A 12,053-nucleotide genomic window follows, 5' to 3' on the forward strand; every position below is an offset into this window, starting at 1 on the left:
AAAAAAATGGGATTTGAGAGAAAGAACATTGGCCTTCTTATTTGAACACAAGCTTTCATATGAGAATTTGCTAGCCATCTGGTTTATATCTACAATAAAAAATATTTTGAAATTATTATATCAAATTATTATTAATTATGTTTTTAAAAACGTGCCTAGTTTTTCTGGATTTATATACTGATAACGCAACTAGTGGGCAGCACTGTAATAATGCTTCTTACAAGAATCAAGCTTTTTGTGCATACTTGCACATATAACACATCCAGATGTTTCAACAAGCGCACAAATTCACTTTACAACATTTAACCAAAGTTGTGTTCGTTCCTGCTCAGGGATGCTGATGAAACCAAAGAGTGGATTGAGGAGAAGAACCAGGCCCTCAACACTGACAACTATGGTCACGACTTGGCCAGTGTCCAGGCTTTGCAGCGCAAACATGAAGGCTTTGAGAGAGACCTGGCAGCCCTGGGTGATAAGGTTAGATTATCTTTTTGTCAAAATGTATTGTAGCTGATCTACAACCAAATCGCTGGTGTAAGTATATTTAGTCTCTTGAAGCATTTCCTAATTTTTCCTCCTCGCCCGCCCAGGTGAACTCTCTTGGGGAGACAGCAGAGCGTCTCATTCAGTCCCACCCTGAAGCAGTGGATGACATCCAGGAGAAATGCACCGAGCTCAACACTGCCTGGAGCAGCCTGGTAGGACGTGCTGACCAGCGCAAAGACAAGCTTGGCAACTCTCACGACTTGCAGCGCTTCCTCTCTGACTTCAGGTGAGCACAGCTGTTGGATGTCATGGTCAAATTTATTTGTTCAGGTGATGAACTAGAGTGAAAATGGAATACAGTTTGCTTTTGGTATTTTCTTGGCTGTAATATTTCTTCTTTTACAGAGATCTGATGTCATGGATTAATGGCATCCGAGGACTGGTGTCCTCAGAGGAGCTTGCCAAGGATGTGACTGGAGCTGAGGCCCTTCTGGAAAGACACCAGGTATTGAATTATTATTATTTTTCTGTACAAAATTGATGCCTTCGTCCTCTCGGTTTTGATCATCCATCTTTCTTTTCTTTTTCCATCTTTTCAGGAACACCGCACAGAGATTGATGCTCGTGCTGGTACCTTCCACGCCTTTGAACAGTTCGGCCAGCAGCTGCTGGTGCAAGGCCACTATGCTAGTCCCGAGATTCAGCAGAAACTGGAGGCTCTAGACCGTGAGCGTGCTGACCTGGAGAAGGCCTGGGTGCAGCGTCGCATGATGTTAGACCAGTGCCTTGAGCTCCAGGTACTGAAGTGTTGAGCCCATGGCATGCCACATGAGAAACAATTATTGTGTTGACTGACAGATGTCTTTGACCCTCTGCTGACTTGCTGACTCTCTTTTGTCCCCATGTAGCTCTTCAACAGGGACTGTGAGCAGGCTGAGAACTGGATGGCAGCTCGAGAAGCCTTCCTCGCCAGTGATGACAAGGGTGACTCCCTGGATAGTGTGGAGGCTCTCATCAAGAAACATGAAGACTTTGACAAGGCCATTAACGTGCAGGTCAGTAAAATGTTTTGCTGCTCAGTAAAAGCTTGAAATTGATCACACTTGTGTTCCATTAATGATGAAATGTTGCACTGCTCTACAGGAGGAGAAGATTGCTGCTCTGCAGTCCTTTGCTGAACAGCTGATTGGAGCTGACCATTATGCCAAACCTGAGATCTTTAACCGCCGCAAGGAAGTCCTTGACAGGTGAGGACATAAAACAGGGCAAAAGAATAATTTCCTTTACTCCACACATGCACCCTGACTAATGTTCAGCAATTAGAGAGACATTCCCAGTGTAGTTTCAAGTACCATCACTCACATTGTCACATCTGAACAGGGATTAGATCCAAACCAGTTCCTAGATAGGCAGCAGTAGGATATACATTTTTCTTAGCTTTTCAACTGAGACAGGACAGAACCACTAGGTAATTTAGTATGCAAACTCAAGGCAACCTTTGTCAAAAAAAGAAAAATTGCATTTGATCTCTATTTGTAAACTTAAAACTCTGATGTTTGAAAGGTGGCGCCACCTGAAGGCTCAGATGATCGAAAAGCGTTCCAAGCTGGGTGAGTCCCAGACCTTGCAGCAGTTCAGCAGGGACGTGGATGAAATTGAGGCTTGGATCAGCGAGAAGCTTCAGACTGCAACAGATGAGTCTTACAAGGACCCAACCAACATCCAGGTACAAAAATGGCTTCCACTAGAACGGGTCTAACTCACAGAAGTTCAGTGCATTGGAGCTAGTCTGAGAGGAGTGTGACTGCAAATTCCTCTGATCAATTCAGTGAATATAAAAGATGGCACCTGGTTATTTTTACAAGGATTGTAAATATTACAAGTACCATTCCACAGATGGTAACTGATTGTAGAGCAGGGTGGTTTGGAGGAAGACAGTCGTGTGTTGTTGGCTAAATTAGAATTGCTTATCTGTTTGTCTTTGTTTTATTGATGATACTACTCCTTTAACAATGTCAAATCCCTCCCTGTGTCCTGTCTGAAGTGAGACTGAATTTTTCTCCCACTGTCTTATTTTTTTTTTCATAGCTGTCCAAGCTGCTGGTAAGTTTAAGTAGTTTGTCAGCTGACTAACAACCGAGCAGGTTCTTCTTCATGTGTCCACGTCTTTGCTGTGTGTGTAGACACGATGTAGACTGAGCACTCCGTCCATCTTGAGTTTGTCCCTCATCAGCACCGTTTAGTGCCAGCTTCTTTTCCATCTGGGTTTTAATTACTTTAATTTAAAAAAAAAAAAAAAAGGCTTATTGCTGTGTTCATTTTTGTATTTCATTCTAGGTATGTTTGTCATAGAAGGCTACTAGCTGTTGGGTGTGGCTTTCATCATTATTTTTAATTCTTGAGGGAGGTTATCTTCAAACTTGCTTCAGATGTTTGAGTAAAAATCATTGAATTAGCTTGGAAATGCAACTGAGGTACAGTCATAGCCCAGTAAGCATGGCTTTACACTGTTGTAAAGCTGATGCATTCTAAATTGTGAGAAGCGATCAGTGGCTAACTGGCTCCATGTATGATGATACTAAAGACAGTAGATACAAAGAGGGTGTTGTAGGCCAGCTGAGAAGGTAATCCAATTTTTAAAAAAAATTCCAAACATGAAGCAACTTTGAAATTATTCTTCTTTCAACAAGTTTTTTTTTAAGTTAGTGCTGTTGCAGATGTTTTCCTCTATACTGGCATTATATGTTTACTTGTTTGTCGTGTGTTGTTGTCAGTGTCCGACATACTGTCTGTCATGATCTGTGTCCTGTGTTCAAGTAATTATTTTATATTCCACCATCTAGTTTTGCTGTTCTAAACAATGTTATAAACATTTGACATTAATGTCAGCCTCATTATGCTTTGGATAAAGGTTTGTTTATCATTAGTGGTCAAACCAGTTGCTTAAGAATGCAATAATTGAAAGCAGTGCTAAGTGTTAAATGACTTTTTTTCAATTCAAGGAGAGTTCTGAGCATTTACACCATAAACAGGAACCTGTCCACCCCGTGGTTCTCATTTTGTGTCCATGTTCCTTCCTGCCTCTTTGTGTGCTGTCAGAGTAAGCATCAGAAACATCAGGCATTTGAGGCTGAGCTTCATGCCAACGCAGACCGAATCCGTGGAGTCATTGATACCGGCAACGCCCTGATCCAAAGAGGAGCTTGTGCTGGCAGTGAGGATGCAGTCAAGGTACATTCATCATGTGTGCATACTGTGAATGCTGTATAATAAAGTGCATGTTTATTCTTAAACGAACTACAAGGAACTTTCAACTGCTCTTCGTTTGATGCTGGTGCCTCTGTATGATCTACAAAAAGCCATGGTTGACTGTTTGTAAATAGCTGTTAGAATTATTCTTAATGCCTGTCACCAGGACTGATTCCAACTTCTCCAGGTCAGATAAGTCGTGCAATCAAAACAATCTTTTTATGGCAGTGCTGAAGATGATGAGCTTGAGGAAAGACGTAGCTTTGTAGTCTGGTGGTATGGCACGTATACAAAGTTTACCATCGTCGTCTTTTGGCCAAAGGAGCTACCAGAATCAATAAAAAATTAAAGTTCCTTGTAGTAGCTTTAAATATTGATTAGGTTTTCGGTATTCATCAGACACATCAGATATGGCTCAACAGCAGAATTAGATTTATAATCTTTAGAAAAACAAGGGCAAAAACTTAGGCATTAAGGGTCAGGACTACAAATGTGTGACCAACCATGTAAGAGCTTGAGAAAGTTCAGGCTAGAAGTAGGAGAGATGCTTGTAAAGCGTATCGGCAACTGTACCGGGTCAGTTTGGTAAAAATCCTACATGGTAGAGTTGACCTGTGAATTGTTTTGTTTTTAATTGAAAAAGTGTTGTTGATTTTTGATTTTGTCGGCTACAGTATCATCTGCTGCTGGTGGATTTACTCTGGTTTAACTAAAGTTAATGCTATGAGTTGAGTGAGCAACAAAAAGAACTTCACATTAATCCTCGCGTCAATTTCAGACAGGTAGTGAGTTGGTAGCTCTATAATATAAATGACAGCAAGTGGTGAACAAAATGAACAGAATCTCTGTTGTTAACGTGCTGCTTAAAAGAAGGCTATGGTAATAAACAAAGGTCATTTAGCTCTCCATAAGGTGTGTGAGAAGTGGATTTAAATGCTCTGTTTTCATGTCAAAATGAGAAATAAAATAACTTTGTTCAAACATGACTCGTTCATTCCTTAGGCGCGCCTCAGTGCTCTGGATGAACAGTGGCAGTTCCTCGTCAACAAATCTGCGGAGAAGAGCCAGAAACTCAAAGAGGCCAACAAGCAGCAGAACTTCAACACAGGCATCAAGGACTTTGACTTCTGGCTCTCTGAGGTGAGAAATTGCATTCAAGTGTGTAAAAACTCTGACAAAGCAATGTCCAGCACGTCTGATGGATTCTTGTTTGTCAGGTGGAAGCTCTTCTTGCCTCTGAGGATTATGGCAAAGATCTGGCCTCAGTCAACAACCTGCTGAAGAAACACCAGCTTCTGGAGGCTGACATTTCTGCCCATGAGGTATGCAGCTCAGTACAAATGGCTTCACATGAGGGTTAGCTGTAATTCAGTAAACACACAATACATACAGTATAGAACATTACTAAATGCTTAGACTCATCACAGAATACCTACCTAGGCGGTTGGTCTACAAGTTGGTTACAAAAAGAGTCCTTTCTGCCCCCTGCAGGATCGTCTGAAAGATCTGAACGGCCAAGCTGACAGTCTGATGGCCAGCAACGCGTTCGACACATCACAGGTGAAGGACAAGCGCGATGCCGTCAACGGCCGCTTCACGAAGATCAAGAGCATGGCAGCCGGTCGCCGCGCTAAACTCAACGAGTCCCACCGTCTGCATCAGTTCTTCAGGGACCTGGATGATGAAGAGTCTTGGATCAAGTAAGAGAGTTCCCCCTCAGATCATGTCATCATCTGCAAAGGAATCATGGTGGAGATGGGATGAGATCATAATTTGCTTTCTTCTATTGGGTTATGGTAAAACGCACATGACTTAAACCTCCATGTTTTTTGCCCCGACCCCACACAGGGAAAAGAAGCTGCTCGTAAGTTCGGAGGACTACGGACGTGATTTGACAGGAGTACAGAATTTGAGGAAGAAACACAAGAGGCTGGAGGCTGAGCTGGGAGCCCATGAGCCAGCCATTCAGGTAAGAGGATCATCTATTGATCCATTGTGTATTAGTCAGTTAATTTAAACTGACCAGGGTTTGGATAAAGCATGCTCTGAGGCTACACTATGTCTCTCTAAAGCCTTATACCTGTAAGAAATAAAATAATGTACTGATATACCATATTTAAAGCCCTGATATCAATGTTAATCATATTAAATGCTTTTCTGACAACTGAATGATGCTACAATAGCATAGCAGTATTATAAGTCACAGTATTCTGACTATTGACCTGACCTGGTAATAAAACTGTGTTGGTTGCATATAATCTTTCCAATACATACAGGGATCTAGTTTATCTTTGGTGACCACGTTCTGTGTGTGTGTGTGTGTGTGTGTGTGTGTGTGTGTGTGCTCTTAGTCGGTGCTGGATACTGGAAAGAAATTGTCTGATGACAACACTATCGGCCAGGAGGAGATCCAGCAGAGGCTTGCCCAGTTTGTCGACCACTGGAAGGAACTTAAAGACTTATCTGGAGCAAGGTAAGCCAGCTGAACTTCACACGGCCTGCCAGGCAGACTCATAGATTGAAGTAGGTGTGTAAAAATGAGCAATGTGTGTTTGCTCCCAGGGGACAGAGGCTGGAGGAGTCGCTGGAGTACCAGCAGTTTGTGGCGAACGTGGAAGAGGAAGAAGCTTGGATTAATGAGAAGTTGAATCTGGTGGGGAGTGAGGACTATGGAGATACGCTGGCTGCTGTGCAGGTGCTTTTTTTTATCTGACAGCCCTCTGTTACAGAACAGTAAATTAAGTGTTTTGAACTGTAAGAAGTGATGAGATGTACTGAGTGACAAGGAAACACTTTTCCTCAACAGGGTTTGCTGAAAAAGCATGAAGCATTTGAGACTGACTTCACTGTGCACAGGGACAGAGTCAACGATGTGTGTGCTAATGGAGAGGAGCTTATCAAGAAGGTACTACTCTACAGCATCAAGGGAACATTTTAAAAACACAAAAATAACAGCCCTGATTCTAATTTCCACTGGTTGTTCTGTGTTTCTAACAGAATAACCATCATGTGGACAACATCAGTGCCAAGATGTCGGCTCTGCGGGGCAAAGTGTCTGAGCTGGAGAGGGCAGCAGCTCAGAGGAAGGCCAAGCTGGATGAGAACTCTGCCTTCCTGCAGTTCAACTGGAAGGCTGATGTGGTGGAGTCCTGGATCTGTATGCACCTGCCCTCTTTTCTAGGAGCAGTCTCATTCCAAAATAAGAGACTTCTGTTGATTTTCAAAATACTGGAGGGACTGTTTGTTTCTATAACTGAGAAGATTCAACCTGAACCTGTGGATGTGCTCTGTGTTTAGGTGAGAAAGAGAACAGCCTGAAGACTGATGACTATGGCAGAGACCTCTCCTCTGTGCAGACTCTGCTAACCAAGCAGGTACTCCATCCTCTGAAACAGAGTTTGACCTTTCCTAGTACTTGTTAAGTTTTCTGTTGACAACATCTTGTGTCTGTGTCTGCCTGCAGGAGACATTTGATGCTGGTCTCCAGGCCTTCCAGCAGGAGGGTATCACCAACATTACAGCTCTCAAGGACCAGCTGCTGGCTGCCAAGCACGTCCAATCAAAAGCCATAGAAGCTCGTCACGCTGCCTTGATGAAGCGCTGGAACCAGCTGCTGTCTAACTCAACTGCTCGCAAGAAGAAGCTTCTGGAGGCTCAGGAACACTTCAGAAAGGTAAATTTGCTGGTAGAGCATCCTGTGGTGTAGTACTTTTGTCCAGAATCAAAGCTTGGATACATTTGAAGCATTGCAACAAACCTCAGGTAATATCGAGTAAATTAGAATTGTTTTAAGGATCATATCTTCTCATCCCCGACTCCAGGTTGAGGACTTGTTCCTGACATTTGCCAAGAAAGCATCAGCCTTCAACAGCTGGTTTGAGAATGCAGAGGAGGATCTGACAGACCCAGTGAGGTGCAACTCTCTGGAGGAGATTCGGGCGCTGCGTGAGGCCCACGAGGCATTCCGCTCCTCGCTGAGCTCGGCTCAGGCCGATTTCAACCAGCTGGCCGAGCTCGACCATCACATTAAGAGCTACCAGGTGGTGTCCAACCCCTACACCTGGTTCACCATGGAGGCCCTGGAGGAGACGTGGAGGAACCTGCAGAAGATCATCAAGGTCTCCACAGTTATACCTCCAGCCAACATACCTGTACCTCAGTGTGTTTTAGCCCAATACATATATCATTTACAGTTAGCGAGGAATTTTTGGTTAATAAATGTCACTTACTACAGTATCGGACATTTGTATCATGTATACTAAGGGCTAGGTTGAGATTTCCATGCCTTTTCTGATTATACAGCAGGTCTAGGTAATACATAATTACTGTGAAAGTATCAGAACATTTAAGCCACAGAGATATGCACACAGCCTGTATTCAGAAACTGTACCATTTTATAAAGTGTATTGTCAGCATTTCCATAAGGTTGTGATGTCTCACTATACAGTATGACCACGTTTATGATCAAGGCAATACCTGCTCAGGCCTGTGAGAGCTGACCAATCAGAGCAGACTGGGCTTTTTGGGAGGGGTGCCCTATAGAGACAGGGACTGAAATAGAGCATTCAGTTGGAGGGTGAATAGAGAATGTGATTTAAAAAATGTGTTTCTGAAACGCTAAAGCATGTTAGCATTTTCTAGTAAACATCCATAATAAAAGTATGAATTTGTAAATGAGCATAATATAAGACCTTCTGGGAGTTTGAGATATTTACTGTGTATTTCCTGTAGTTGCAACTACTTTGCAGTGTATTTTACCCTGTTGCTGTCTGTAAATGTGTGTAGGAGCGAGAGCTGGAGCTGCAGAAGGAGCAAAGGAGGCAGGAGGAAAACGACAAGTTACGCCAGGAGTTCGCACAGCACGCAAACGCTTTCCACCAGTGGCTGCAGGAGACCAGGTAGAGGACACGTTCTTCCAGCTGAACCTTCACACATCTCGACTGAAGGCTTAGATAGACTGTACTGTCTCTGTAAAGAAGAGCTGGTATCTGTGTCATACATCAACATGTCAACCCAGCATGACTGTATGTTTTAGGAATGAATTTTAAAAATGTCTCAGCTGTGGGATAGTCACACATTACATGTTGACTTAATGGGTTATCACACAGGTGTGTGAAGGGGCTTTCTGCATTGTTTGTCTTCTTGTAAAGCCACTGGATAAGCTCAGCATGCTCACTGGTGAAGTGTTCCTCTCTTGCCCAAACGTCACATTCGAACACTCTGTTCTACGTTTCAAGGGCAAGCTGTCAAACACATTCACCACTGACCACACTGGTGTTTATTGTGTCATGATTTCAGAGTCGTCTGCAATGATTGTTGCGTCATTACCTCATGTTAACGTGTATTTGTTTTTCCCCCACTCTCTCTCTCTCTCTCTCTCTCTCTCTCTCTCTCTCTCTCTCTCTCTCTCTCTCTCTCCATCCCTCCCTTCTCTTTCCCCCTCTTTTCTCTTGGCTGCTTCCTCGCTGGTGCTTGGGATTACTGTGCTGATCAGGACCTATCTTCTGGATGGGTTAATATCTCTTTTTTTGTTATGTGTGTGTGTGTGTGTGTGTGTGTGTGAGTATGATGTGATGATGGTGGGCGTTGATTTGAAATGGTCATACTTATGCCGCTTTTCCACCAACAATAGCAGGTCTACACAGCTTTTATAAACACAGCTACACCTGCTAAAAATCGTTTATTGACCTCATTCCCACTTTCCGCAAGCACGGCAAGCCCGTGTGTGATTTTTGTCTGAAGCGCTACGTTGTACGTCACTCAACGTCACAAATGCACATGAACAACAGTAGACCCATTGTGAAATAAGCATCTGTAAAACGGTGGATAAACTCTTCTGAGCATCACAAGCCCTGAATGATTACTTGATTCATCATCATAATATGACCCATTTGGTCCAATAACATTTGAAAAGTTTAGAAGAGCTGCACTCCATTCAAATTAGCCGGGTGCTGAACTGGAAGTTAGCAAGGTCGGTCCCCAATCCATTTAGCATGTTCACCAGTAAAGTAAAGTTCAAAGCCGAGCTGAGCTGAAAAGAACCTGAGTCTGCTGCAGAGTCAGTTGACCTGGGTTAAAGTGCAGTGCATATTCCCATTGCACACAAAAGCCAGATCTTAGCGGGTTTTAAGTGGGATTTTTGACCAGTGGAAAAGGGGCATTACAGGACCAGTCTGAAACATTTCTGTTTCTCCTTGATGTAGATGATTACTTTCTGACATATGCCCTGTGTTGTAGCTCTGTTTTCCTGTCTGATGTTTAATCTCTGGTCCTTCCTCCTTCCCCATCCTCTCTTTGAATAGCATAGCCTATCGACGGGTTATCTGTGTCTATCAGTACCAAGTTGCTGATGATCTGTCTGGAAGGTCAACCTCTTTCAAGCCTTGCTCTATTTTCTTTTGCTTATTCTGACCCACACGGTGCCGTCAGGGCTGTGTGACCTCATGCACTTCAATCTAAAAACCACATGTTGGACTCTGGTGTGCTCAGTACGTTCCTGCTGTACTAACATTCACCCAGTCCTCAGACTCAAAGCACCAGGCTGCAGTCAGCACTGCTTTAACCAGTGGACTGGCTAGTTGTCACCTTGTTACTGTGTGTACCTCAGGGATGGAAACTGCTCATTATTGGCTTCCATTGTACATAAACACACACTCTGAACTCAGTGCAATTGAGTAATTAAAAAAAAAGTATATAGTATATAAAGTATATATATATATAATCTGGTCCCACTGGGTCATTGTGGGTTATTTGTCAGCGTGTGTGCAGTGACATCAGGTTGCACTATTCATCCTCTGTAACAGAAAACTGACTTTCATATTCATGAAGTACTAATGCACTGGTGCAGTTTCCACTTCTGTGTGCAGTAGCCCTTGCCTTGCATGGTTTGGGTTACCAGTAGATTCCTGGCATGAATGCAGCTCCACTCTATGGCAGCAAAGACTGCAAATAGGTCCACCTTCAAATGTGAAGATACTTAGTCACAATAGTGACATGCCAAATTTCACACCCATGAAACAGTTAATTCTCACCTTCAAACACTCTGTTTAATTGTGGTTCAGAAAAGTTTGGTGGATACTGGATGTAAAGGATGTGAGTCTTCCTAACAGTGTGTGTCAGAGTGAATGCAGTAGTTTTACCAGACTGTGCTGCTTCTTTTGTAATATTTTTTGTTGGTGTCAGGTCATGTATGGTGGAAGAGTCTGGTACCCTGGAGTCCCAGCTAGAGGCCACCAAGGTAAATATCACTCACAAATACCTACATGTTGAACACGTAATCCAAAAGCAAGTTTCCTGTTAGCTGAATTCTGAGCTGAGGTATAGGCTGGACACCATGTGACAGTTTTTATTGACGTGGTGTGTTTGTGTTTGTGTGTGTGTGTGTGTGTGTGTGTGTGTGTGTGTGTGTAGCGTAAGCACCAGGAAATCCGGGCAATGCGGAGCCAGTTAAAGAAGATTGAAGACCTGGGTGCAGCTATGGAAGAAGCACTAATCTTGGACAACAAGTACACAGAGCACAGTACAGTGGGCCTGGCCCAGCAGTGGGACCAACTAGACCAACTGGGAATGAGAATGCAGCACAACCTGGAGCAACAAATACAGGCCAGGTACACACCAACATGTCCCTGGAATTCAGAAACCCCTAAGGTTGCAAATTTAAGGTAGTGTTGATGCTGCATTGTGCTCATACTCCTCTATCTTTCTCTCGCAGGAACACCACTGGAGTGACAGAGGAAGCTCTAAAGGAGTTCAGCATGATGTTCAAGTGAGTGTCTCTGACCTGACTCTATCATGACATATTACTGTGTCTGATCTGACAAGTCACATCCTCATCTATCCCTGTTTATCTGCAGGCATTTCGACAAGGAGAAGTCTGGTCGTCTGAACCACCAAGAGTTCAAGTCATGTCTACGCTCGCTGGGCTACGACCTGCCCATGGTGGAAGAAGGCGAACCAGATCCTGAGTTTGAGTCCATACTAGATACTGTTGATCCCAACAGGTCTGTCACGTTTCATAAATGAGTTTATTAGGGGTGTGTCAGCAGTATGGCTGTGTGGTATTTTGAATACTGTTGTGTTTGCTGCCTAACAATGAGGAATGTGTTGTTGCAGGGATGGCAACGTATCGTTGCAGGAGTATATGGCATTCATGATCAGCCGCGAGACAGAGAACGTCAAATCCAGTGAGGAGATAGAGAGCGCCTTCCGAGCTCTCAGCACTGAGAACAAACCCTACGTCACTAAAGAAGAGCTCTACCAGGTCAGATGTGTTCACTGCTCACTCTGTGGATTCAGTCTGATTGTTGAGTCTTCATGGA

The 12,053-nt window shown here is 43.5% G+C and overlaps 1 protein-coding gene across 6 annotated transcripts in view; it reads left to right on the forward strand.

The window, feature by feature from the left end:
- Positions 1–12,053, forward strand: part of sptan1 (spectrin alpha, non-erythrocytic 1) — a 32,914-nt gene that overhangs the window by 20,388 nt on the left and 473 nt on the right. For 3 of the 6 annotated variants that reach the window (XM_037116389.1, XM_037116392.1, XM_037116393.1), the window contains 27 exons: positions 333–477; positions 591–772; positions 892–991; positions 1,086–1,283; positions 1,395–1,541; positions 1,630–1,733; positions 2,050–2,212; positions 2,575–2,589; positions 3,586–3,717; positions 4,738–4,875; positions 4,953–5,057; positions 5,227–5,435; positions 5,584–5,704; positions 6,087–6,208; positions 6,298–6,430; positions 6,542–6,640; positions 6,733–6,892; positions 7,033–7,109; positions 7,199–7,408; positions 7,557–7,853; positions 8,521–8,633; positions 9,230–9,247; positions 10,918–10,972; positions 11,146–11,342; positions 11,447–11,500; positions 11,589–11,735; positions 11,848–11,995. In XM_037116389.1, the coding sequence (XP_036972284.1) occupies positions 333–477; positions 591–772; positions 892–991; positions 1,086–1,283; positions 1,395–1,541; positions 1,630–1,733; positions 2,050–2,212; positions 2,575–2,589; positions 3,586–3,717; positions 4,738–4,875; positions 4,953–5,057; positions 5,227–5,435; positions 5,584–5,704; positions 6,087–6,208; positions 6,298–6,430; positions 6,542–6,640; positions 6,733–6,892; positions 7,033–7,109; positions 7,199–7,408; positions 7,557–7,853; positions 8,521–8,633; positions 9,230–9,247; positions 10,918–10,972; positions 11,146–11,342; positions 11,447–11,500; positions 11,589–11,735; positions 11,848–11,995 (3,589 nt within the window). The remainder of the gene's footprint in view (positions 1–332; positions 478–590; positions 773–891; positions 992–1,085; positions 1,284–1,394; positions 1,542–1,629; positions 1,734–2,049; positions 2,213–2,574; positions 2,590–3,585; positions 3,718–4,737; positions 4,876–4,952; positions 5,058–5,226; positions 5,436–5,583; positions 5,705–6,086; positions 6,209–6,297; positions 6,431–6,541; positions 6,641–6,732; positions 6,893–7,032; positions 7,110–7,198; positions 7,409–7,556; positions 7,854–8,520; positions 8,634–9,229; positions 9,248–10,917; positions 10,973–11,145; positions 11,343–11,446; positions 11,501–11,588; positions 11,736–11,847; positions 11,996–12,053) is intronic. The other 3 variants (XM_037116390.1, XM_037116394.1, XM_037116391.1) reach the window with 2 other exon arrangements.

This window comes from Acanthopagrus latus, chromosome 12, assembly GCF_904848185.1.
Source record: "Acanthopagrus latus isolate v.2019 chromosome 12, fAcaLat1.1, whole genome shotgun sequence".
NCBI classification, from domain to species: Eukaryota; Metazoa; Chordata; class Actinopteri; order Spariformes; family Sparidae; genus Acanthopagrus; species Acanthopagrus latus.